The 27207-nt window shown below is 34.4% G+C and overlaps 2 protein-coding genes across 3 annotated transcripts in view; one reads left to right on the top strand and one right to left on the bottom strand.

The window, feature by feature from the left end:
* Positions 1-23493, bottom strand: part of LOC123693727 — a 66783-nt gene extending 43290 nt beyond the window's left edge. Inside the window, exons 1-2 of the mRNA XM_045638925.1 lie at positions 23267-23493; positions 6244-6449 (exon numbers count right to left, since the gene is read on the bottom strand). Coding sequence (XP_045494881.1) covers positions 6244-6449; positions 23267-23327 — 267 coding nt within the window. The 5' untranslated portion in view covers positions 23328-23493. The remainder of the gene's footprint in view (positions 1-6243; positions 6450-23266) is intronic.
* LOC123693728 (zinc finger MYM-type protein 5-like) lies at positions 18375-20463 on the top strand. Of its 2 annotated transcripts, none has more exons than XM_045638926.1 (2): positions 18375-18690; positions 19454-20463. In XM_045638926.1, the coding sequence occupies exon 2, from the start codon at positions 19471-19473 to the stop codon at positions 20221-20223; it is 753 nt and encodes a 250-aa protein (XP_045494882.1). In that variant the 5' UTR covers positions 18375-18690; positions 19454-19470; the 3' UTR covers positions 20224-20463. The 2 variants fall into 2 exon arrangements, with proteins under 2 accessions (XP_045494882.1, XP_045494883.1); XM_045638927.1 differs by lacking the exon at positions 18375-18690 and adding an exon at positions 19211-19380.
* Positions 23494-27207: the final 3714 nt, after the last annotated feature.

Raw genomic sequence — 27207 nt, 5'->3', positions numbered from 1 at the left:
CAAATATTGCAGTAGCTGAGATATTTTTTTGTATGAATATTGAGATTGAGATTTAGGTGGTGTGAACCACCTAAATCAACATAATGTAATAATATGAGTATAAAAACCTTTTCATATGAGCTCTGCGTTCGCTTTGTCTATACAGGGTGTGAGGTGTCCCCATATTGGTATACGCGCGAAGGAAGTTGTAGTTTTGCATACACTGATGACGTAAAAAATAATTAAACAACAAAATAACCTCACAAATTTTTTGCTAAATTTTTCCTGAAAATCAATGTTTTCTTCTCTAGCTTCGCGCAGCCAGTATATACCACTTCGCTAATGAGAGCAATTTTCCTATGAAAACATGATCTTAAACGATAGCTCACGTGCTGGTGGCAAAGTTGGGCGGGTTGCTTGTTATGGATGTTCACATAGAGTTTTAAGAATTCATTTATTTGAAAAAAAATGTAAGTAAGTATTTTTTACGAACTCAGCCTATGCAAGACTATAACCTTCTTTGAGCTTAGTATACCAACAGTGGGACACCCTGTATAAAGACGTACAAAACATGCGGTATGTCTTATTCAAACGTGATAAAAAGCTTTTGCTTCTTTGACAAAAAACCAAAAGTTTAAACTAATATGTTTTTCGTAATGTTCACTATGGAGTAATCAGTAAAGAATAAAACAAGTCACAGGCTTCTGAATACATTTAATACAAGTATATTTATTATTAAAAGAGATATTATATCTTTTATTTTAACAATTTGAAGCAATACATTTGCTCACAATTCAATTATGTACCTGCTTTGCTTCTTCGTCGATTTCATTTGAAGTTAAATTGTTATTCTTATTATTAAAGGTACACAGTTTCTGTTTTAATATTTGTAAGAAAACAAAACAGTTGTGGAAAATTTTATAAAAGATAACAAAATTTTCATTTTACTTAATGCTGTTATCAAAAGAAAAATCACGAAATGTACAAAGTATGCAACTTCAGTTACAAAATACTTAATGTTAAGTACTCAATAAACTGTTCTCATTAAATATTTAACTAACCTACTTAGAAAATAGTTCACATCTTTGAAGTAAAATCTTGACTTGTATTTCATTCTTACGATTAAATTTATTTAAGAGCAACGTCTAAAATGTTTACAATGAAACTGTTATATTTTCAGATTTTAGGGCCGCAGTCTGGTTGTTGGTCCTTATTTTCATGCTTGGTTAATTCAAGTTAAAACCTAGTAGAATTTTGATGTAATTATTTGAGTAAGCTTTATAAAAGAGCATGCTCTCTATTATCTACTTATATGTTTTTTAATATATTCAAACACGAAAATTGTAATACTTATATATTTGAAAAGATCAGATAGATACTAAAATGCAGAAACCTGTATTTAAATGTAACCAGTAAATAAATCCAGGTGCACGGTCGGTTTGATAAAGCCAGCCCGTCTCGTAGCCAGCGTAATAACGTAAATTTACATACAAGAGACTTGCGTGTAATATAAACAATAATCAGCGCATTTCACATGAAAGTTGCGGTAATAAATCTCAATATGTTCACTATTGTTCATAGCGGGATATTTATTTCAGTACTTGCGCGGCCAGAACAAACTTTTCTCTTCCGAAGAATTAGTCTCGGTGACGTATGGGTACATTTATCTAGTTGAACGCAATTGATAGTCTGCCAAGTACCGCGTGACTAACTCTGTTTTAGAGTCCCATTTCATGCTAAGTACATAAGTCCTAATTAATGCACATACACTTGATTTAAAAGAGGGGAGTTACTTTCGCGTGTTCGGATTTGTTAAATTGAGTTTGTGATGGAAATGGTGCAAACCACGGTTGACAGTGCTGACTGAGTATTATAATATGTAGAAATAAGAAATCGATTAATGTGTATTATTTATGCAAATCGTGAAATTAATTGAAAAATGCATATATAATACAAATTGAGAAACCAGCTTTAATTTTTCTTATGTTTTGTTTTTCTATCGCTATGGCCCAATTTTAACACCCTATAAAGAACCAGACATGAACTAATACAAGTCAATAACTGCGTTAAAAACAACCGACTTCAAACTTACACTTGCAATATTTACAAATACAGACGAGAGAGAGAGAGAAATAAAAACTACTGGGCCTATCCGAATAAAATTTTTATGGGACCAATTCGACACCATCCCGCATCGAACAAAAAAATAATCACGTAAATCGGTTCAGAAACCTCGGAGTAATCGGTGTACATACATAAAAAAAATACATACCGGCCGAATTGATAACCTCCTCCTTTTTTTTGAAGTCGGTTAAAAAAATTTATAAGTGCTTTCTTCATGTGCATAATGCTTATGTTTAGTTATTTCTATAAAATGTCGTGATTGAATTTTTACACTCTATTAAAAACCTGACATGAATTAAATTCAAAATTAATACCGAGTGACGGTTTCACGGTGAAATGAAAAAAAAACCTGGTAAACCATCAAACTGAATTTGTGAATAACATTCCGTCGGCAAATACGCTTTCAGACCTTCCACTTTTTAATTTTTATGAACCAACTACCAAGGTCCAGCTCAAACTTTTTTACGATAATGAAATAGCAATGACAGTTACTGAAATTCCCGTTAAGCAGGGAGCAGAGAGATTTTTATAAATAAGTTCAATAATAGATAATGGACGGCGCAAAAGTAAATTCCACAATTTGATCCCGCCAGTTGTCGAAAACGTCAAGGGCTAATAGTGATAAAAATAGTGACCTAAAAAGAACTGCAGACAGAAATAAGTCTAGTTTAATTGAGATTCAAATAGCTTTGTGGTGTTTTAATAATATTACGGTGCTATTTTAAGTTTTCCAAGTAATTACATTACACACTTCCCATAAAGTGGTAATAATTTTTAGGCATCGCATGCCCTTAGCAATATGTCTCTCATCTTTGTCACTTACCGGTAGCTCTACCGAAATAATTTTATCTAAATAACGCTATGTTGTGAGGAAATCTTTTTAGGGTCAATTTTATTTAAACATTTATAGCCCTCATAATCGTTAAATAAATGTGGTAATATTCATTTCATTACTATCATCATTTATTGGCTATCATCAGCTGTTGTATAAATACCTAACTAGATGCGCCCCGCGGTTTCACCCGCGTGGCTCCGCTCCTGTTGGTCTTAGCGTGATGATATTATACGCCTATATTAGCCTTCCTCGATAAATGGGCTACCTAATACAAAATTTATAAAAGTGCTGGACCAGTAGTTCCTGAGATTAGCACATTCAAACAAACTAACTCTTCAGCTTTATAATATTAGTATAGATAGAGACTAGCTGCGCTCCGCGGTTTCACCCGCGTGGCTCCGCTTCTGTTGTTCTTAGCGTGATGATGCATGATGCGCGTCTTCCTCGATAAATGGGCTATCCAACACCGAAAGAATTTTTCAAATCAGACCAGCTCTTGAGATTAGCACGTTCAAACAAACAAACTCTTCAGCTTTAAGTATAGATAGTATAGATAACTTGGCTAGAATGTCTTTTTTAAGTATAATAGTATAGATAACTTAGCTAGAATGGAAATAGATCATTTGAGATGTATCTTTATAAAAATACATTTCACTAAAAATGAATACCGCTTTCGTGCATTCACATTCAAATTTGGTATAATCCGTATAAACAAAACACTTCAAATGTTGAATATCGATGAGAGATTCAGAGTATTTTTTATTGCCAAATCCCGCTATCGCTCACTGTCTATACAACATACATGGTCTACACCAAACGTGGAGCAAATGCACACGATTATCGAATTTTTGTTTGGTTTATTCTACCAATAATATTTCTCGATTTAATTATTAGATATTCTATAATATTATTGGATATTCCAGACTATACTTGAGTAGTTCGGTTATTATAAACAAACATCTCTAATTTTCCGAATCACAATGAAGGAAATTCTTCTTGCAGTAGGTATCATATTAATTGAAAGATTCTTTTTTTAAACCTTTACATGAATGATAAAAATATAATTATTGTTAATAAATCAATTAAAAATGAATTCTATAAATATAAATACATAGCATTTCTCCAATCCCTGCAAAATGTTTGGAACGTAAAATATAATTACTTAATACCGTCGTTAAACATGGTTTCTATGCATAAAGAACCATTAGACTTATTTTACACAAATATGTATTGTGATATGTATATAGCACGAAGGAATACCTTTACATAATAATAAATAGTATATTAGGTTGTCTGCAAGATATCGCCATGTAGCGATAATACCGTCCGCGTCATTGTCATCACGTGCGTAGGTTAAATTCATGTTAAATTCCAAATTGTAATTGTACAGAACAATACAGCATAAATAAATAAGTATACATATAAACTAGTAGATATATATTGTATAAGGTTCACGTGTATTCTTCTAAAACATTCGCAAATATCAAAGGATATCGATTCCCGTCTTGTGCTAATGTATTTGTTTAAAAAGCATTTCGTAACACGATACGCCTATTGTGATGGAAATACGAAGAATATGTTGGAGATAAGATGTATTGTGTTATCTTAGCAGCCTTATAAACAAAATAAACTTATTTGTCATCAATTTTTATACACGCGATGTGCTTTTACGTTATTTCTTTAGTCAAAATTGATGATAAAATGTAAGTTACAGGGCACTTAAATTTAACTTTCATAAAATATTTTATCGTAGAAGTCCAAACGCAAAAAATATTTTAACGAAATCTGTTCTGATTAAGTACGGTAATAAAAATGAATTAATCAATAAATCTGGTACAGAAAGAATGTTAAATTTCGGGTGTTCACGTCCCGGGTTAAAGAACGGTGATATTTTATTGCTGTTTGTGAACGTTTGATTATTTTCCCTACAGGGTCCTAGAGCCAACAAGCCGAATGAATGACTCGAACACCACCTACTAAATTATTTGCTGGAATCTCGATAAAACAATACCGTACATAAAAAATGTTTTCGCGTTCAGAAATTTCAAGTCTTATTTTTATACATTTTAAAATCAGCACTTGATGGTCATTTGGTTCATAAATCTCTTTTCAGACAGAAGGATTTAACGGAGAATTCAAAATGTATTTACCCTTTATGCAGCGTTTTCGTGAAATTTTAACATAAAAGCGAATTTATAATGAAAACAAAATTTGCCAGCGTAAAATTACGGATAACGATTCGTTTGATGGGTTATGCGACATACAACAATCGAGTTTTTACTTTAAAAGATTTAAATTCAATGCAAACATATTGATTTCGACACTGTTAAATTTTATTCCTAATGTAAACATCGAAGCTCTTGAATTGTATCGATACTGTCTGCTTTGATAGAGTGATTCCGTTGAAGCGACTACAGAAATCCTTGCTCTCTCACTCAGAATTTAAGAAGGGGCTTCACAGACTTTTCTTGTTACATAATTCCATTAGGTATTTCGTCAGAATTTCTTATCTTGTCTCTTTTTTCTAAAAAAAAACAAACCAATAAAAGTAAGAAATATGAACACAACAACAGCTACAGCAATTAATTTTGATTTTAAATCCGCATATGTATTTAATTTCCCTTAAATCTCAAACAAATCTATGAAGTAGAAAAATTATGTAGCATGTTTTTGTTTCATAAAGTAAAAAATAATAAAATGAAATTCAATAAATATTATATTTAATAAAAACAAGTTTCATTTAACGGGTTATCCAAATATTTAACTGTACCTACTCCGACAAACGAGATGATATTATATTAAAAACAAAATTGCGAATCTAGATAGCTTTTGTACCTACATTTATATTAATCAAGTTTATTATCTTTTTTGTATTTTTTTTTTTTTTTCATTAGACATAAGTAATGTAAATTGTAAAAAGTGAAATAAAAGCTATTTATACTCTGTTAACTAAACCGTTACGTATAAATTCAGTATTTTCATCAAATAACAAAAGTATATTGAAATTAGACGTCATAAGGACGACATTAAAAACGCGAGTAGAGTTCGAAAGCGGCGTCACACGTTTTTATAATATTGCTACATAATGGGCTCTCTACACAATGGGCAGCGTTGGCCCAATAAATGTTCATCGGTGTTTACCGCCATTACATCGATTATGAAAAAACCGACAAATGACGGGCGATCATAGACATTTACGCTCCTACATTATTAACATTATCCTGATTGCTTCTACTCGCCCAACGCTGCCCATTGTATAGAGGGCCCGTAAAATGCGGAAAATAATTTCAATGGCAAATACTTACATCGACTTCTATTCCAGGAATGGGGAACACCTTGAGCGGCGGCACGTCTCTCGGGGAGTATCTGCAGAACTCCCGATCCCCTCTATACCACTTCACTTGGTACAGGTCTTCATTCTCCAGGTCATACATACACTTAATTACAGCTGCCTTCCCCCGTTCCACTGCTTCTGGTATCACCATGTACACGTTGCGAAGGCATAGGGAACCTGAAAACGTTATTTGTGTTAATGCAATCCTTATGTTACTTTTAAAACCCATTTTCGTTAGAATACGTGCTCCCTAGTTAAAACTAAGTTGTAATTAAATACCATTGCTACATTCCTTGTTATTTATATTCGATTATTTAGTTGATATAAATTATAAATTAAAAAACTACAATAACAAACAGCTACTACTCAAGACGGGAAGAGCTTAACATATCATATAATAATAATAATAATAAGGGCGTAGGGATGTGACGACCCCATCGCCCACGGTTGGAATATCTATTGTTTACGTGACAATAGATATTCCACCCGTGCAGTCAGTCAACCCGCAGGACACCTTGTGGCGGGGTGTCGGGGAGTAGCGACCCCGCGGGAACCGAGCGCTCCCGGGGGAGGCCCCTGTCTTCATCTCCGGCTTGCCTTCACCGGCCGGTCGGAGTGAAGCCTGACGAGGACAGGATCCCCACCTCTGGCTTGCCTTAACCGGCCGGCCAGAGTGGAGTCGCGAGAGCTTTTAGCTCGAAGGGTGGATGCGAATCGTAAGTGGCGAGTGGGCACGTGATGCTGGACCCTCAGGGAGCGCGTGATCGGAGTTTAAAGTCCAGGGACGCCTCTCCACCCTTAGCTGCTCACAATATGTTGCCCCCTTGTCGCACTATTGCAGCGACTTATTTCGGTGGCCCATACAGTGAGAGGGCGAGTCACCACCTGCCAACATATTTTTACTTTATTTTAGTAGAAAGGCAGGTGCCATAGTTTCCAATAGTCCCCAAATACCGGCCCACTTAACATCCCACTCCATAGCCCAGTTCATTTTGTTTTCCACATCTCGAAATAGTCCTACATCGGCCGCAGACTGCCTAGGACTGTATCTCTATAGTGCAGTCATGGGCAGGCTGCGGCTGGTGTCCCACAACACATTAAAAGTCTCAAAGGGCCTCTGCGTGTTGGATCCGTGTCCCCACGTAAGCCTTCCAAAGATCCGGGTACCGTCCTTCTGGTGGTACCCGAGTATTATGGAAATGAGAAACATAATAATAATAATAATAAGGGCGTAGGGATGTGACGACCCCATCGCCCACGGTTGGAATATCTATTGTCTACGTGACAATAGATATTCCACCCGTGCAATCAGTCAACCCGCAGGACACCTGGGCGTAGGGATGTGACGACCCCATCGCCCACGGTTGGAATATCTATTGTCTACGTGACAATAGATATTCCACCCGTGCAATCAGTCAACCCGCAGGACACCTTGTGGCGGGGTGTCGGGGAGTAGCGACCCCGCGGGAACCGAGTGCTCCCGGGGGAGGCCCCTGTCTTCATCTCCGGCTTGCCTTCACCGGCCGGTCGGAGTGAAGCCTGACGAGGACAGGACCCCCACCTCTGGCTTGCCTTAACCGGCCGGCCAGAGTGGAGTCGCGAGAGCTTTTAGCTCGAAGGGTGGATGCGAAGCGTAAGTGGCGAGTGGGCACGTGATGCTGGACCCTCAGGGAGCGCGTGATCGGAGTTTAAAGTCCAGGGACGCCTCTCCACCCTTAGCTGCTCACAATATGTTGCCCCCTTGTCGCACTATTGCAGCGACTTATTTCGGGGGCCCATACAGTGAGAGGGCGAGTCACCACCTGCCAACATATTTTTACTTTCTTTTAGTAGAAAGGCAGGTGCCATAGTTTCCAATAGTCCCCAAATACCGGCCCATTTAACATCCCACTCCATAGCCCAGTTTATTTTGTTTTTCCATATCTCGAAATAGTCCTACATCGGCCGCGGACTGCCTAGGACTGTATCTCTATAGTGCAGTCATGGGCAGGCTGCGGCTGGTGTCCCACAACACAGTAAAGTTCTCTAAAGGGCCTCTGCGTGTTGGATCCGTGTCCCCACGTAAGCCTTCCAAAGGACCGGGTACCTTCCTTATGATGGTACCCGAGTATTATGGAATGAGATACACATAATAATAATATTTTAATTACAGATATTTCATCCATATTTGTGTTAGTATACATTAATCTTAGAAACTATGTTAGTAATACGATTATAAATAGCTTGAGTGAATAATATTATGATATGTCTGTTCCTCTGATCTAATTTTCGTAACAGTTATCCAACCCTCTAAGCCTACTAGATAGAGATATTTGATATCAAAGCCGAACTCAATGTGATTATAATAGAATATTATTAATGTGTATATACATACGGAAATACGTTAATATTTATTATATAGCTTGGCCAAAAAGCTGTATCGGTTGATATAATCTCACACCAACACATGGACTTGTGCTACTTACTCATGTGGCATATTCTTATACATACTAGTAATATTAAGCTGAGTTTGTGTATTTGTTTGAACGCGCTAATCTCAGGAAGTAGTGTAACGATTACAAAAGTTAAAGGAGAATGGGCATTTTACTATGGAAGTCGGGCCTGAACACTTGAGTTGGACCAATACACATGAGATTTTGTTTTTATAATAGATCATAACACAATATACATAACGGGGAAAATATATATAAAAAAATAATCAACCGGGTTTTTGTACAGTCACATCAAGTTTTAGTTTTTCATCAAGGTTTAGTTCTTTGTGTATATAATATTTTTTGCAATTAATAACTGTTATAAGAAAATGAGAATATCTTTATGTTACTCCAATTCACTTACAAAGACGTACTAATCTAATAACCGAAATACACTAATATTATGTTTTGTAACAGATACTTATACCGTGTTTATTATAATTCAACATAGTTAGACGTTCTTTATTGTGGTTAAACTCAGTCACTCCAGTGACAATTAGGTTTATATTTACTTCACTGGAATTAAAAACACTGTTTTTGTGCGCAAAATAATAGCCAAATAAATAAAACTTTTTGCCTTGACTGTACAACCCGGTTGATTCATTTTTTTATTTTATTTTTTTCGTTAGGTATGTGTAATGATCTATCACAAAAACAATATTTCGTGTGTATTGGTCTTAACCCAAGTTTCAGGCCCAATTTGACGCGTCCTCCTTTGTATGTGATCCCTGCGTTTTATAGGGCCACTTTACCACGGGCGAAGAATGGGTGAACTAGTTTAGGCAATAACTAATGTGAAATGCGAATGAATTTAGGTGAGACGTATAAAGTCGATCTAATGTATAATTTCGTCTAAAGTGAACTGGGTTAAATTAATCCTTGTAATCTTGCTATCTCCGTGTCTCTCTTTCCGTCTGTCAATGTGGCAGATCCATTTAAAGGCTGTGGTAGACTCGAGATAGTAAATAAAACAACATTATTAATGTTACCTATTTAAAATATCAACTTTACTACTTTATTTTACCAAGTTCATACAAAAAATTTTTCGAATGTTAAGTTTCAGCAGACAAATAAAATGAAATAGAACATGTAAAAAATAAATTGGATTCAACAGTATTGTGAGTCGGAAGCATTTAAATCATTTAAATGTGAATATTTACACTTTTCATATAAATTACACGCGTTGAACATTTTCACTGTAATTTCTTATCAAATAAATTAACTCTTTTATTAATGTTTTACTTCTAATCCTTCTTCCTTCTTCTTCGTAGAACACTCGAGGCTAAATCAGTTACTAGGTAAATATCCCGCGTATGTAAGTACTTTTTTATGAAAATTATTCAAGAATTATTACAAACAAAATATAGAACTTGTTACTTCGAAGTCATTAAAACTTGTGAGTGACATTAATTACTCATCGTAAACACTGTTTATATTATACCTGTACCTATTTTAGGTACGTTTTATACATAATTGTAACTTTATGTACCTTCCTGATTAATATGGCAGAAATGGCTTTGTTGCGAAGCCCACCGCTGCGCTTAGTTTTAATTATTATGCTGTCATAGAGTGTATCAAAAAGCATTTTCAATGTTATTAAGTTTATTAATTTTAACTTCTCTTGTAAATCCATAACTTTTCTCTAGAATTCATTTCACTGGTTCTAGTACCTAATACTCCTGTGTTTCAACAAATAACAATAATTCCAAGTATTCCAAAACATCTCTGTAATATAATTAGTCAATATTTTCAATTAACTCTAAAAAAATTATATAAATTTTAAAAAATACGATTCCAAATACAAAGCCGAAATGTATTGATTTTATTACGAGCAATATAATTGCGCAGAACCATTAGTAACTGTCAAATAGATAAGGCATTACAACTACAATTAAACCAGAAAATTTACCAAATGACACGAATCAGGCCAATCACAATTTTGGAATAAAATATGTTTCGTAGCTCTATATTTAGTAGACTAACAGCAGGTTTTATTTTCTGAATAGTCAATAGATAGATCTGACATACTAAATTTTTTTATAAATCCACATTTTGTTGAATTTGCAACGATTTTACCTATAAAGTATGTAAATCCTTGATGAATGTATTTTATTGATATTAAATTTCACATTGTTCGAACATGTTTATTCATTTGTAGTTCTTTATTACGATGTAAATGTGAAGCTACTTCTAATAAATTTCATTGCATATTACGCTATAAAAATAAGAAAGTATATGTAGCCATACTAGAAGATAATGATATATTCTTCTCATACAATCATGCAAATAAATGAACAACTAACAAGGTTAAATCAAAGACCCTACCTAATTAATTTAATACTAATAATAATTTGACATTTCGAACTTCGTTATCTATCAAGCGTGTTTAATTAGGCGGCTCCACAGATCGAGCAGCCTCGCGAATTTTTCTGCGCGAACCAATGCGAACCACGAGGAGGATGCCGTATGCTGTCATTTTCTTCGGCTAAACTACATCCGTAGGTACTGCTACACGCTGTAATTTCTTCGCGAGGCTGCTCGCTTTATGAAGTCCCGCCTAATAAGGAATGTGGATTAATTTCCTAAATGAAATTCAATGTTTTCATTCCATTATAAATTTCGATTTATTTAAAAACATTGGAGGCACGTTTAACAATAACGGCAGTTTTGATTCGTGATGCGAAAATTAATTGTCAAAGATGGTTGTGTTGAAACGTGGAAACGTTATTCTTTTAATTTTCTAGTTTTATTATTTTACTGCCAGTAACGGTCGTTTTAACCCTTGGAAATATGTCAGTCGAAATATAAAAAGAATAATGTTTCCTAGAAACTCTACAGACGGCATGTACCATTTTAATTATAAATATATTTAACTACAAACTTATAATAAATTAAGTAATTTTCCGAAAAGAGAATACAAATTATTGCAAATTCCTTTGATATTCCTAATGCAATTTGTAAATAGCCTCTTCTTTCGCTTCTCTTTTCGTCCTAAATACTTTGCAACAGGATAAACAGAACTAGGTAAAATTCCTTACACATTTTTAATTAAAATTATAAATTCAAGACATTTCTAAAATACTTCACATACGTCAAGCTAACTTTTAAATCCCATAAAAAGTTAAAATCTAAAGTGAAGACATCACAGCATCATTAAAGATTAATTTATTCTAAAAATAGCAGTAGCTTTATGACCTCGTCCAATTAGTACGCTTAATAAGAATCATTACGCGCGGATTATCTACATCCTATACATTTATGATTTAATTAAATTCACATAATATACTTCATACATAAAACTTCAGATATTTTATTTCGACTTCATAAATTGTATCCTATAATATCTTGTAATATTTAAAACATTTCTAATATAGATTACCTACTATCTTTTTGTCAGCGGCTTCGTCCGCGCAGTCTAAAACTTAATAAAATTTTAAACTAATGAAACCTTTCTCTTGAATTTCTTTATCTATCAAAAAAACCTCATTAAAATTTGTAGCGTAATTTTAAAGATCGTAAGCAAACAGACACACCGATGGCGGAAACAACTTTTCATAAACTACAAAAAGCTGCCTGATGCTAAATTTACCTGGACTTTTCAATATGATCGCAATATTTGTAGGATATAAAATTATTTCGTGGCTTATCATCATACGCTGAGATTAATTCTACACTATCGGATAGGGTTATAATAGATTAATGGTCCATATAAACTGATGTTTTGTTCGCTCAATATCATTGAATGTTTAATATCGTTTAATTTCACATAAAATCGCATGAACAGCGATTAATTCAGCTCATGATTAAACATAGACTTTGCTTTCATTAATAGGTCATGTGTATAATAAGTTGTTGTTATACAATCTGTTTAGACCCGGGCTTGTTATTTCTAAAGCTACATATTAACTATGAAGTCACTCTGACCTCTGTCACGAATGTATTTGAAGGAAAACAAAAGAATAAATAAGAAATCAATTAAAGGACCTTGTAAGAATAACTTAAATCAGGTGACGTCATGTTCAATGTTCATGATCGAAGTATTTACAAATACTTAATCAGTAATGTTTTAGGCATATTTTTGACGAAATTAAAATGACATTTAAATAAGTTCCATTTAAAAATATAGTGAATCAATTTATAACTTTATAGCGAAAGCAGCGGTATGCAGGACTGTAATACGCTGTCACATAAATAGGATTAACCGTGTAATTGTAGACACAGGCGCAATACCACCATTGACATTATCATTAAATTCATTTAATACAATTCGTTTAATTTATAGCAGAACATATACTACACATAGGTATAAATACTGTTTCTGTTATTATTATTATTCGACATCGTTGCTTAAGCCAGTGGTCAAAGGTCACGACTCTTTGTAAGCATTTATGATAAGCGGAGGTCGCATACTTAAAACTAAGACCATACAAGATATTTATTTATTAATTTCACATTATTGAATACAAAAGTTTGAATAGAACTTTTGCCTTTTTCTTGATTGACAGTACCTATAAAAATGTTTGTGAAGTACTGTAATAGTATCTAAGCTGGAATGGAAAGTAAAAAGAATATTCGTGGATTTTATTCTAACTTTCTTACTTTAAGAACCTATCAAGTAATCAAGTCTTCTAAATGCCACTCCATTTTAATAAATATGCATAGTAAATAATCCGTGTTTAAATATGTGGTAGGTAATAATCTCTGTATCTACTCAAATTATGAAAATTATTTTGCCATTAGAAAGCTACATCTCTTCCCGGTAGCGCTACATTCTATGCATAACCGTGGCAACTGATTAAAATACATTAATAAATTGTCCTACAGAAACAATTCATACAACCCAAATAAGCAATCAATATTTAAAATGAATGTGTTTTCCAATACGAAATATTTCGCCGTTTATTGTAACTGACGGCGGGACCATTAATACTTAGTTAACTTCAGAACTATATTCGGTCTTCGCCGAAAGACATTAATAAAAAATAAACAGGCAACGTGTCCTACACATGTGCTTCGAAAACTACGACTTTTCTTGATACTTGTGAAAATATCCCATCTACGATATTTCTTTCATACTTTTTGGATTATAAGTGGTGTAACTAGCACGACTTTCTTTTATATAATACTAGCTTTTCGCCTACAGCTTCGCCCGTGCAGTCAAAGAAGAACCCGCATAGTTGCCGTTCCCGTAGTATTTTCGGGATAAATTATATTATTATCTTATGTGTTATTCCAAGTTACCCTCTATGTATTTTTGCGTGAAGGAGTAACAAACATGCAAACTTTCGCATTTATAATATTGATATTTAAAATAATTTATAGATTGTAGGCAATTAATTTATTACATGCTTTTTACAAATAAAATACTTTTTTTACATTAATTCCAAAGTCATTGTTGAAAACTATTTAATTAATGCTACATAAGATAATTGCTCTAAATTTAATTGTTGCTTTAATTAAGTTACTTTATTTGTTTTAATTAAGTTAGTTAATTTGCGTAAATTTAATTGGACTAACTTTTAATAAGTGCCTTTGTATTGAATGTCTCAGGGTTAATATATAACACTCTAGTTAACTTCACGTTATTTCCAACAATTTCAAAGAATAGTCCACACTGTTGTTTATCCACGAGATGATAATTTACCATCTTACCCGGACAAGAGGTCTCTTACCTAAGACCCACGTTAAGATGTTTCAGGAATGTAGCCTCGACCTTAGCTACGCTTGATGTAGGTACATTTGTGTGCTCGTATAAAGCCCAAGTAAAAGAGTTTATTCTACCGGTACATATTATCCTTTTAAATTCAAATTTCATATTTTAATACACTGAAATTTCAAATTCAAAAAATAAATTATTTAAGTATTCAAAAAATTCTAATCTTAGCATCAATAAGGGAATAGCTTTGTTTTTTTATACTGTGTATTTTTTTCATATTATTAAAAATTGGTCGGTATTTTGTTTCGCCAAAAAACATGGTTATTAAGAAAATTATAGAGCGCAAACTATACATTTTTCACTTTCTTCTAATATTTCTATATAACAATTTATCGTAGAATATACTATTAATTTGACATACCTCCTATATACGCAATCTATTTATTCTCCTTTAAGTTCTTAATAAAGTGGTTTCCGTGTTTTAATGGCAACGTTAGCCAGTGAGGTGTAAAATAAGGGTAGAATTTATAGCAACTTATACAGGTAAGTAATGTTCCCTTGCGATCGTGTGAATTAAATGAATTCCGAGTCCCAATTGATCGTAAAATAAATTGATTTTTAATATAAGTGTCTTTCGTTTTCGATGTTTTTTAAATTACCTAATATATAATTAAATGCTTCAGTAATTATAATTACATGTGTTCGAATGGAAACAATCTACAAGGCCACCATAATAGCGGTCTCTGTGTAAACTATGTTATTAAAATCATGAAATGTCCATCAAATCATTAATTATTCACCTGAAGGCATTGCCCACATGTACAAAAACTGGATGTGACAATCGTATTATTTAGTTAATTCTTTAGTGTCAGAAACTAAGTATTATCTTATTTTGAAATATCTTCCTTGATTTCATACGGCTTAAAAGCTATGTTATCAATAAAGAAATATAAATAATATTTTCTCGATTTCGCTTATTCTTAATCTCTAAAAGCATGAAAGTTGAAACAAATAGAGCCAATCTCGATTAACTCTCCATAGAGTATAAAGTGATTTATCTATACATATAATAAATCTGTAGAAGGTTCAATTCTGTACATTGAAAATATTGAAAAAATAAATGCCAGGGGGTGTTACTGGATCGATACCAAACCCAAATATGTGATTAAAAAAATTTTTGTCTGTCTGTCTGTCTGTCTGTCTGTCTGTATGTTCAGGCATCACGTGAAAACTAACGGTTCGATTTCGATGAAACTTGGTATAATTATACCTTATTATCCTGGGCGTAAAATAGGATACTTTTTATTCTGGAAAAATATGTAGAAAAAAATTAATCTTAATTTTTCAGTTTTATCCATAGACGTTGTTCCGTAGAACCGCGAACACATGTTGCTTATTATTATAGGCCTAGCCGTATTTGGGTCCAATAGATATTTATAAGATGTCATTGTCAGAGTTACTCAAAATGGAGAAATAAACCATCCACGCGAAGACCGACATCCGCGCGGACGGAGTCGCGGGCGGAAGCTAGTTAAAACTAAATGTCTGTATTTTCTTAGCAGAAATAGATTAGGTGGTTATCGACTGCGTCATTGTCATGGGCTAAGGTCATGGGTATTAACTTCGACATTATTCAATAATTATATTCGATAAAAATATAAAACTTCGCAACCTATCTATCGAGGACAAATTTTATATGAAACTAGGTTTCCGCCCGCGGCTTCGCCCGCGCAGTCAAAGAAAAACGCTCATAGTTCCCGTTCCCGTGGGATTTCCGGGATTGCGTCATTTTCCCGGGATAATAAGTAGCCTATGTCCTTTCTCGGGTATCACGATATCTCCATACCAAATTTAATGAAAATTGGTTCAGTAGTGTCGGCGTGATTGAGTAACAGACAGATAGACAGAGTTACTTTCGCATTTATAATATAATGGATGGATGTATGGATTACTTCTAATATCTAGTACAAATTCTGAGTAATATCGAACCTAGACTATACATTTTAAAAGAAGCAAATCATCAGTCTATTTTATTTTAAAGTAAATAGATATTATAATCTTCTTTTAACGTCTCTGGCTTAGCTTTCATTGCCACGCTAAGAAAAATATAGGTAATTAAAATTGTGTAAATGTATAATTATTATTCATGGAAAATAAGTAAGAAATTGTATAAAAGTTTCGACTGAGCGTGACTTTGACGAAAATAGGTCTTTGTGAAAGATTACCTAATGCTAATATTTCTAATGTAATGAGAAAACTCAAAGAGGTCACTAAAAGTTTTAAAATTATACTTATATAATATATAACACGCCTAACGGTGTATTTACATCAAACGAGCGAATGCTCATTCTAACCCCAGTGTGACAAATTCTTTTAGTGAAAACAGGCGTAAGTCATAGGTTACACGCTCAGTCTGGCGTCAGTTCAGTCCATCAGTTTGATCCGGCTTAGACTGATGCCAGAATGATGGATGAAAAACACGGTATATTCTGAACCATCAGTCCGTCAGTCAACCGGTTAGACGATAATTCTCCCGTCATTCTGAGCAGACTGATGGACTGAACTGACGCCAGACTGAGCGTGTAACCAGTGGCGTAGCTAAGGGGGGGCGGCGGGGGCGGCCCGCCCCGGGTGTCACCCGTTTAGGGGTGACACCCGAGCCCGACTATGACCATCAGTTATAGTTCTTTCTATTTATAAAAAATCGTAAATCTGCGGCAGAGAGCATCTCTTCAGCCTTTCTCCGTCCACTGTTGGACATAGGCCTCTCCTAAGGCACGCCATTTGGCTCGGTCTTCGGCTTTTCGCCGCCATTCTGTACCGGCAATCTTGCGTATATCGTCGCTCCACCTTGCTACAGGGCGTCCTACACTACGTTTGCCGAGTCGCGGTCTCCACTCTACAACGCGTTTGCCCCAACGGTTATCCGTTCGGCGACAAATGTGACCAGCCCACTGCCACTTCAGCCTGCTAATTCGCTGAGCTATGTCGGTAACCTTTGTTCTCTGGCGAATGACTTCGTTTCGGATTTGATCCCGCAGAGAAATACCGAGCATAGCTCTCTCCATAGCACGCTGAGCGACTTTAAGTTGGTGGACTAGCCGCACTGTGAGTGTCCACGTCTCGGCTCCGTATGTCATGACAGGTAGGACGCACTGATTGAAGACTTTTGTCTTTAGGCATTGTGGGATTGACGATAGTAAGACCCCACGCAGTTTCCCAAACGCTGCCCACCCTAATTGTACTCTCCTGCTAATTTCTTTCTCAAAGTTGTTCTTACCTAGTTGTAGCGTTTGCCCTAGGTATACATATTCTGGAACAACTTCAAGAGTAACTCCCTGAGTAGTGATCGGCTCCGGTGTAATGCGATCGTTGATCATGATCTTAGTCTTATCAGTGTTCATGCGGAGACCGATTCGTTGGGAGGATTCAGCAAGGTCATTCAGCATAAGTTGAAGTTCCTGCAGCGATTCGGCCATGATGACGATATCATCAGCAAATCGCAAGTGTGAGATTTTATTGCCATTGATGTTTACTCCTCTTTCTGTCCAGTTCAGCGTCTTAAACATATCCTCTAACGCGGTAGTGAACAGTTTCGGTGAGATAACATCGCCCTGCCTCACTCCTCGCCGTAGAGGGATATGGTTAGTTTGCTGATTTTGAATTTGGACAGTTAGTGTAGCAGCATTATAGAGGGATCTCAACACTTGTATATACCGCCAGTCTACTTGACATCGCTGCAAAGATTCCAAAACAGACCAGGTCTCGATGCAGTCAAAAGCCTTCTCATAGTCCACAAAAGCAATGCACAGGGGCTGATTGTACTCCTCTGTCTTCTGCACAATCTGCCGCACTGTGAAGATGTGGTCTATGGTGCTATAACCACTTCGAAACCCGGCCTGCTCCGGAGGCTGAAATTCATCCAGGCGGCGCGCAAGGCGATTTAGAGAGCATAACCGCCACTAATAAAATTATCTAGGTAACTATAATATCGTACCACGAACATAATAATTGATATTAAAAAAAAACAATGTGCACAGTGTCAATCGATCAGGGATTCCCCCAAAATTTAATACCCCGTTCGCGCATAACCAACGCTAGTCAGGGGATTCCCTCGATATAGCGCTCGTCACTTGTATTGTGGATTGGGCTTCTTTTGTTTCCGACCGCATTCATTTCAATATTCGCTTACGTGAACGTGTGAAAGTCTAGTGCAAAGTGTTTGTTAATTATTAGATATTATAAACAACATTTTTTGTATAAAAGTCGATTCTTGAAGAAAATAAACAAGGTAAGTGAATTATTTTTGTTATTACAGGTAATACTTACATTTTTTATCCATTTAGTTTCTAATAGCAGTATCTTAGATTATTTTGAAAAACCCTTCAATTTTATTCTCTTTTAATTACTGTGTATTTTAAACTATATTATTGAGACGTCCTAAATGATAAATAGGTACCTAAAGAAGGTATTTCAGACGGATTGCAATAATATTTTTTTGTTTAGCCTGGGCAAGTATTACTTATCTACTAAAGGTATTTATTTATTAAAATAGGTTTTAAAGACTTTGCTGGTGTAAAAAGATTTTACTTATATTTCTACACGTTTTACGATATTACTTTAGGTAATAATGTTTAATTGTAAATAATATTCTTATTTATTATTAACTTACTTAATATTTTCCTATCTAATAGCAATGGGATTTGTTTACAAAAACGGAATACATTAAGTTTAGATTTTTGATTGAAAGTTATCATAATCATATCATACAACTTCGCGTAGGTACGTTGATTTTGCTCCGAGATGAGCAGCTCGAGCACTCGTGGCACGGATATCACAATTAACGGTGGAGTTTTTAACTAATATTTTTCTAATAATACTTAAAAACATATTTACACCCAGACGCAGGATTGTTAGGTAATATAAATTAACAATCCTGCGTCTGGGAAAAATATATTTCACAAAGCTAGTTACGTAACGTGTAGGTGTTTATTTACTGTTATAATTAGTTTATAAAATCAACGTTTCACTTACTAACTAAAAATATTTTTTAGAATACCCAGAACGAAATATGCCTCGGGGAATTCATACTTCGAAAAGACAAAGCGGGTTTCAACAGAGAAAAGCCAAAAAGGCTAAAATGGATGAAATTCAGAGCATGTCCGGTTCTCTTTTCAAATATGTCACAAAAGCAGATAGCGGCCAAAGTTCAAGTAAAGTACCCGAGTCTCCTGCTGACGAAAGTAATGATTCACATCTTGGAGACTCACATTCAGATAGCAACATCGACAATACAGAATCAATGAAGACGACCCAGGACCTTGACGGAATCAAAATAAATAATGAAAATGACGCCGTTAATGCTACTTTCGGAGATAGCATTAGCTTTGAAGAATCAGTTCAACACTTGAGAGATGTTTCACATTGGAGTTTACCGGTACCTGATAATGTTCGCATTGACATAATAAAAAAGGGCAGTGAACATTTCCAGAACAAAGAAGGACCGTTTCCTACTGTATCTCGTCATGGTTCAAAGATTAAAGGTGATTCTCGTCATCTTTCACAGGAATGGTTTTATAAACCGATGCCTAGTGGTGAAAAAATTCTACGATCATGGATGGTATTTTCTCCTATATCAAATAACCTGTACTGTTTTTGCTGTCGTTTATTTGCTGTCAGTAACATACAAACAACATTTACAACTGGATTTCAGAAGTGGTGGAAACTAAATCCTAAAGTATTGGACCATGAAACTTCATGTGAACATTTAGAAAATTTCGAAAAGTGGAAAAAAACAATAAAGCAATTTTTATTGGTTGTATAGATCATTCAATTAATTTATGCGGCCAACATTCGTTCGCACAAAATGTGACTTGTGTTACATTTTTCGGAGCAGTGGAAACAATATTTAACTTTTTTTCAACTTCCACAAGTCGTTGGGAAGTGCTCCTCAATCACAGCAAAGCATCTGTTAAAAGACTTTCGACAACGCGATGGAGTGCTCATTACGGTGCAGTAAAAGTATTGGCTGAAAATTTTGATGGGATAATATCTGCAATTGAGGAACTATGTGATCAAGACGTAAATTTAGAAACTAGAGGTGCTGCACAAAATCTTATGCCTGCTGTGTGCAATTTCTCATTTCTTTGTTTTCTTTTCTTTTGGAATGATGTGCTAAGGGAAGTGAACAATGCTCAGATCGCATTACAAAGTAAAGGTTTATGTGTTGATGAAATAATCATAAAACTAGAAGCACTTCGTCTATTCATTGGAGAGAAACGGTTGCATCTAGCAGAAGAGGCAATAGATTTTGCTGTACAAAAATCGGAAAAATACAACATTTCGATGGAACGACGAATTCGTCGCAAGAAACGCATGCCCGGTGAGTTAGCGTCGTCCACCGAGGCTGGACTTACACTTAGAGCGGAACTTCAAAAGGACATGTTAGAATGCATTGACAGATTCAATATTGAACTCGAAACAAGAGTAAAGTCCATTAAAGACGTAGCTTCATTGTTTGAGGTTGTGCAGTCAAAGACCTTGCTTTCGGCAAACACTGAACAGTTAAAATTAGCTATATCAAAATTTACTAACCTTTACGATGAAGTATCAGAAACAGAACTCCTTTTAGAAATACCAAGATTGAGAAGACATTTAAAAGCGGCTAATATTACTGTCTCTAATTGGGTGATACTGGACTTTTTGAAATTTATTGTGGAATGGGATTTTACAGAATCTCTTCCGAATCTAACGGTAGCACTAAAGTTATTTATAACAATATGTGCATCAGTAGCTTCATGTGAGAGAAGTTTCAGCAAATTAAAATTAATTAAAAATTATTTGCGGTCTACAATGACCGAAACCAGATTAAACAATCTTGGTATTTTAACGATAGAACATGAAGCAACACAAAATATAAATTTTGAAGACGTGATTTCGGAGTTCGCTAGTGTCAAAGCTAGAAGGAAGAAATTTTAATTTTTAACAAACTAAATTTGTTTTACATAATAAACAAATATTTGTAATAGGTACTCATATTTTAATAAAACGTAAATGATTATAACTTTTTTTTATTTTAACAGATTCGATTGAGTTTTAGGGTGACACCTATAAAATCCGCCCCGGGTGCCACCTATGCTAGCTACGCCACTGCGTGTAACCTATGTCTTAAGCATATTTTCGTTGTTCTTAACTTCTTAGTACGTTCGAAAAGATTCTATGCAATGTTCTAATACTGAACAACACTGAATACGAGTTTTCGTTTACACTAAGAGATCACGAAAGAATGTTCTTGCTCTAGCTCTATAGTCTTTGATGCAAATGCACCGTAAGGGGAATCAAAAGACAAACAACGCAATATTGTTCAAATGAAACGACATGACGTGTGAGTCTGAGGATTTTCCTTTCCTGGTTTATGGCACATTCGGAGACAGCCAGTGCTTCACGCTAAACCAACACTAAATTAGAAAGTGACCTTGTAAGTAAAGATCTCTTCCCAGATTTATGTGCTTTCGTTTACGATGTCTAACTAGTTACAGACTATAGCGGCCTGAATATTCTTGTGTTATTATTTTATTAATAAGCAGAATCATGTTTTGTAAAAAAAAAATTAATATGGAGTGATGACTCAATTGAAGCAGTGACTATTTCGTCGGATGCTTAGAGTAATTTCTATGTTCTGTTTTTGTGTATGTATGTAAGAATATAAATGTAAAAATATTTCTATAGTTGGTCGAATTTATGTAGTACAAGCATTGCTTAGTTTGGGATTTTACAGGGTTCGGAAATAATCAAGAATATTTTGACTTAAAAATAAATAATGCACATATTTTATTAGTATGTTTATTTCGAGAATAAAGCCCAAACCTATAATACTACCAAATATTAACATTCCTTATCTATAAAATCATTCGTAACAATGAGAAATATCACGTTTCACCACTTATAGCTCAAGAAAGGCTGAACGAATTTGAATGTCTCCGCATAGACACGGATATTTACTGAAAAACACACATACATGTTTAAAAAGTTGACTACACTGCCAAAGAGGCATTATATAAACAACTAACTGTGCCCCGCGGTTGTACCCGCATTGCTCAGCTCCTGTTGGTCTTAGCGTGATGATATAATATTATAGCCTATCTCTAATGAGCCTATAGCCTGACTCGATAAACGGGCTATCTAACACTGAAAGAATTTTCATATCGGACCAGTAGTTCCTTAGATTGGCGCGTTCAAACAAACAAACTCTTCAGCTTTATAATATTAGTAGGTAATAGGTATAAATTGATACGGTATTACGCACAAGACGCAAGTCACATTACAAAACTTATTTTAATTTCTGAGAAGAAATGAATGTAGAGGCGTACCAATCCGTAACAAATATTATTGTTGAATTCGATGAGTTTCACTGGTACTGGTACATCCCCACCACTAAATATGCTAAGAGGATGATCTGTTAATGAAATAAAATTATTTAACTTTTCCTTAAAAAATCGAATTCATTTGCCTATATAATATGTAAGTATATAATATCTTAAATCCCAAATTAATTAAAAACGACGAAACATTTAAATAGTACCTAGCATTTTAAAATAATTCTCAATTAAACTTCGACAAAGTAATTTAAATAAATATAAGGCTGCCAAAGAGAGCTGAGAATTAAATAAAATAAAAAAATAGCATCACGGATTGGATTTGAAATGGAATTCTCATGCAAACATAGCCGTGCAGTCTCTGCTGGCCTTCCTGCAATACGCACTGAATACTTAATGCCGCGACCGGCGTATTTTTATTTTTCATACAAAAATTTCATAAGAGCCAATCATTTTATATTTGAGCTGAAAAAAGCGTCCAAAAACTTTTACCTTGCGCCGTGAACAGAAAAATCACCATTCTTAAAACTACACTTAAACTTGTGGAATTCATTTTTAGTTTATTTACAATTAAACTAAATCTATCTAAACTGCACTAAATTATCATACGACTATAAACACATTATGTACACTGTTACGTTTAACTGTTATTTAGTTTTTTCGTAGCGGTTTCGATCGTAGAGGCCGCGCCGCAGCGTAGCGGACGTAGCTAGCGTAGCCACGGTCGCGATCCGACTGAGCGGAGAGACGTGCGCGTAGCATGTTATCGTTCACCCCAGGATCATTTGTTTATCTTATCCATCACAAACTTAGTAATCCCTCGTTGCTTTGTGTCATACAGTATGAAATTAATGAGCCGCGAGCAATGTATATTATTCATCTTTGAGACAAGCAATTATAATTGGTATGTATTATTTTTGTAAATAAGTTTTTAAGACGACAACATATTAAGAGTTATAGTTAACGAATAGATTCATAATGTCCTGCCACGTCTCTTTTTCGCCCTAATTATTCCAACTTTTTTTTTATTTTTATATTTTATTATATTTCCCATTGGACAGTTAATTTTTCAAAAAAGTTCTGGAAGCTTTAAATCGTGAGGTAGTTAAATGGAATCTCAAGTGTAACTTGCACAATGGTTGACCAGCCAGTTCTCACACATTTGCGGAATAGCAAGCGATTTATCTGACCCCACACACTCCGCGCAAACGGCATACTTCTATAACATCGTGGTTCGTGACGTCATCACCTTTACACTCAAGCATGCGATTAAGCGCAAGTATGTCGAAGAGAAATTTCATATCTCCCGCTTTATTTCAATGCAGATGTGTTGATATTACATCCATTATATAATAGCATCCATATTTGCGGAGAAATGTAAAACATTTTCTGTGCTTTAGATTCCATATTTTTTATTTGATTTTATATGTTTTTCTTCTGTATTTTCAATTTATGAAATGCATTTTAATCCACTAGATATAACATATACATTATCGTGAAAATAAATTATATCTGTAGATGATGCTTCCCAGTAGAAATAGATACATTTAAAATTGTGTAAGAACATAACTTTGAAAGGACAGTTACCGCGTGGGCGAACGCAGGACAAAGCTCTGGGGTAAAATACGCGACCTACATGCTATATACAACATTATGTAGTATAGCCATTTGTTGTGGGATTTACCAAGTAATAAATTGCTATAACTTCACACATTACTATCTTAGTTATCGCATATATATCCTTACAATAGAAGAGGTTGATGACTTGTGATCTTTATTTAAAGATGTTTTTGTTATAGTGTTATTCAAATGCTATAACTCATGTCACTTATTCTCTAATTTTTGTATAGCAAGATGCATAGCAAGATGTTAAGAAAATAGCTAGGTATCCGTATACCTAGCTATTGTATTATAATCCGTTAATAACATTGATAATTAATTACTAGCCTGTGTAATCAAGATTACACAGGCTAGTAGCTTACATAAGTAAGATTACCATGTAAGATGTCAAACCAGTAAAAGATAACAGGTTTCCACCACAATGATGAAATTATGTTAGATATAAAAATCATTTTAAAGGTATGCGTGTAAACAGACGAGCTATGCGTAACTTTGTAATTGTGATATGTGTGTGTATCGCACACACGTATACACACAGTTACGCATTAACAATATTAACAGTCAATAAATACCCATGCGTGAGGAAAGTGGTTGGCCCTTTACACAAAGTTTCCCTGTCATCAATAACTACCTATCCCTCATTATGGACGTCATTTTATTTTCCTGCCTATGGCATACTTTATACATTAAAAATGCTAATGAATCGTAAAGTTGCTTTACCGTTACAAAAAGGTTCTTGTGCCTCATTATATTTTTAAGTTTTCAAATATAAGTGTTTTTAGAACGGCAATTTAACGTGCATAAAATACCTATTGTATGGTTTAATGCTGAAATTCTCTACCTAATTAGTTAACTGCTATTATAAAATAGTAGTTACGATTTTTTTTAATTATGATTAGGTTCAGTAGTTTGTCAATCAATATTACAAAAACCAGCCAACTAATTAATATACGGAACACTTTCTCTCTCTCTCTATCGAAGCAGAGCATATTAGAAAATAATAAATAAAACAAAAACTACATAATTAGCGAACCAAATACACATCACGAACTGTAAGTAACAATACAACCCAGCTCCATTTGTTTTAAAGAGACAAGCGGTCAAGTAAGGATCAAACCATTGAATAATGGACAAAACATAGTAATTTTATGTAAGCCGTGAGTAACATAAGGATTTCAACTATAAAGGTTTCTCATTACATGGGCAGGTCAAACAAACAGATATAAAATTGTCTTATAGTATGCAGTAAATATTGGTTATCTATACTTTATTAATATTTTAAAACTGAAGCTTTTGTTCGTTTGTTCGAACGCGCTAATCTCGGAACCTACTGGTATGATTTGAAAGATTCTTTCGGTGTTAGATAGCCCATTTTTCGTGGAAGGCTATATTTCATAACGCTAAAAGTAGGTATCTAACAGGAAAAGTTTTCAACTAGCAATAATCGCACCTCGGATTAACCTCACGAAATCTACCTATACCCGTGGCCCCGTCGTTGATGCGGCTTGACGGAATACAGTGGGGTTTTGGTCGGTAGGAATCCGACATAACCCACGGCCCTATCCCCAGAAGCCGTGGGTATCTATGCAAGATTTCCCCACTTAAAAAAAAAAAAAAAAAAAAGGTATCTAACAGGAGCGGGGCACTGCGGATAAATCCGTGGGGCATAGCTAGTAGTTAAATAAACACGAGCTGATCGATGAAACGATTTATAAACAAAAGCTTTTATATTGAAGATGTTTCTTAATTATATTTCGAGGTAAAGAGTACAAAAACATAATAGTTTACAAAAGACCGATATTCCAAGAAATATTTCATGCTACTCTTGTACAATCAAACTTCAGAAAACTAAATAAAATTACTGTACATTTTGTTATTCTAATACGCAATTTTAAAATGATCCATTCCATTAGTTCCGTATTTATAATTCTAGTTAAATAAGCTAAATTTAAAGCAAATATCGTCTGTAAAAATTAATTTCAATTATGCAAATAATAATTTTTATAAATAATAAATAATATTTTTTATATTTTTTATTTTATAAGTGTAGCTATGTCAAATTAAGAAATACATTTATTATGAGCGCATTTTAAAATCTTTTGTAAAATATTATTTTAAAAAAAGCTTTTTAAAATCAGTCAAAAGCTAAGGAAAGTCAAATTTACCTACCTACTACTAAAACAAGAAAAATACCTTTAATGCTGAAAATTGAAGAATCATGATCAGATCTAATCGGGCGACACCCGCATAAACCATGTACAGAGTAGTAAAAGTTGAATTAAATTTACGATGTTATTGTTTTTAAAATATTCATAAAAGTTCAAAAAAACGGCGCCCCTATCTATAACTCTTTCTTATAATCTCATCAAAACAAATTAATTACATGAAACGTATATAGTAGAAAGGGGTCTTTATTTGCTTTTGAAGTAACTCATTCACTCTCTTTCATACCCGAGACATAAACATAGATTTTAATTAATATTAAGGAATGTGTTAGAACTTATAAGAAATGTAGGGCAAGGTCTAATCTTCATAATTTAACATTTAATGACGGACATCTTGCGTAATAAGATTTAAGTTTCTCATGAGACTCATGCCGGAGTGGCCGGCATTATGATTTACCTTAATTAAAGCGCCAGACAATTATCCTGAATTGCTATAGCATAATATATGTACTAGTATACCTACGTTATCACTCCAATATGAATATAGCCTATTGTTTATGTAATCCGACTCTATTATCATACTACTACATAAATAAATAGTACAATAACAACAGTAAATATACAGGGTTACTTGTAAAACACCAGCAA

Source organism: Colias croceus, chromosome 8 (assembly GCF_905220415.1).
Source record: "Colias croceus chromosome 8, ilColCroc2.1".
Classification (NCBI taxonomy): domain Eukaryota; kingdom Metazoa; phylum Arthropoda; class Insecta; order Lepidoptera; family Pieridae; genus Colias; species Colias croceus.
This window is presented reverse-complemented; position numbering and strand designations above follow the sequence as displayed.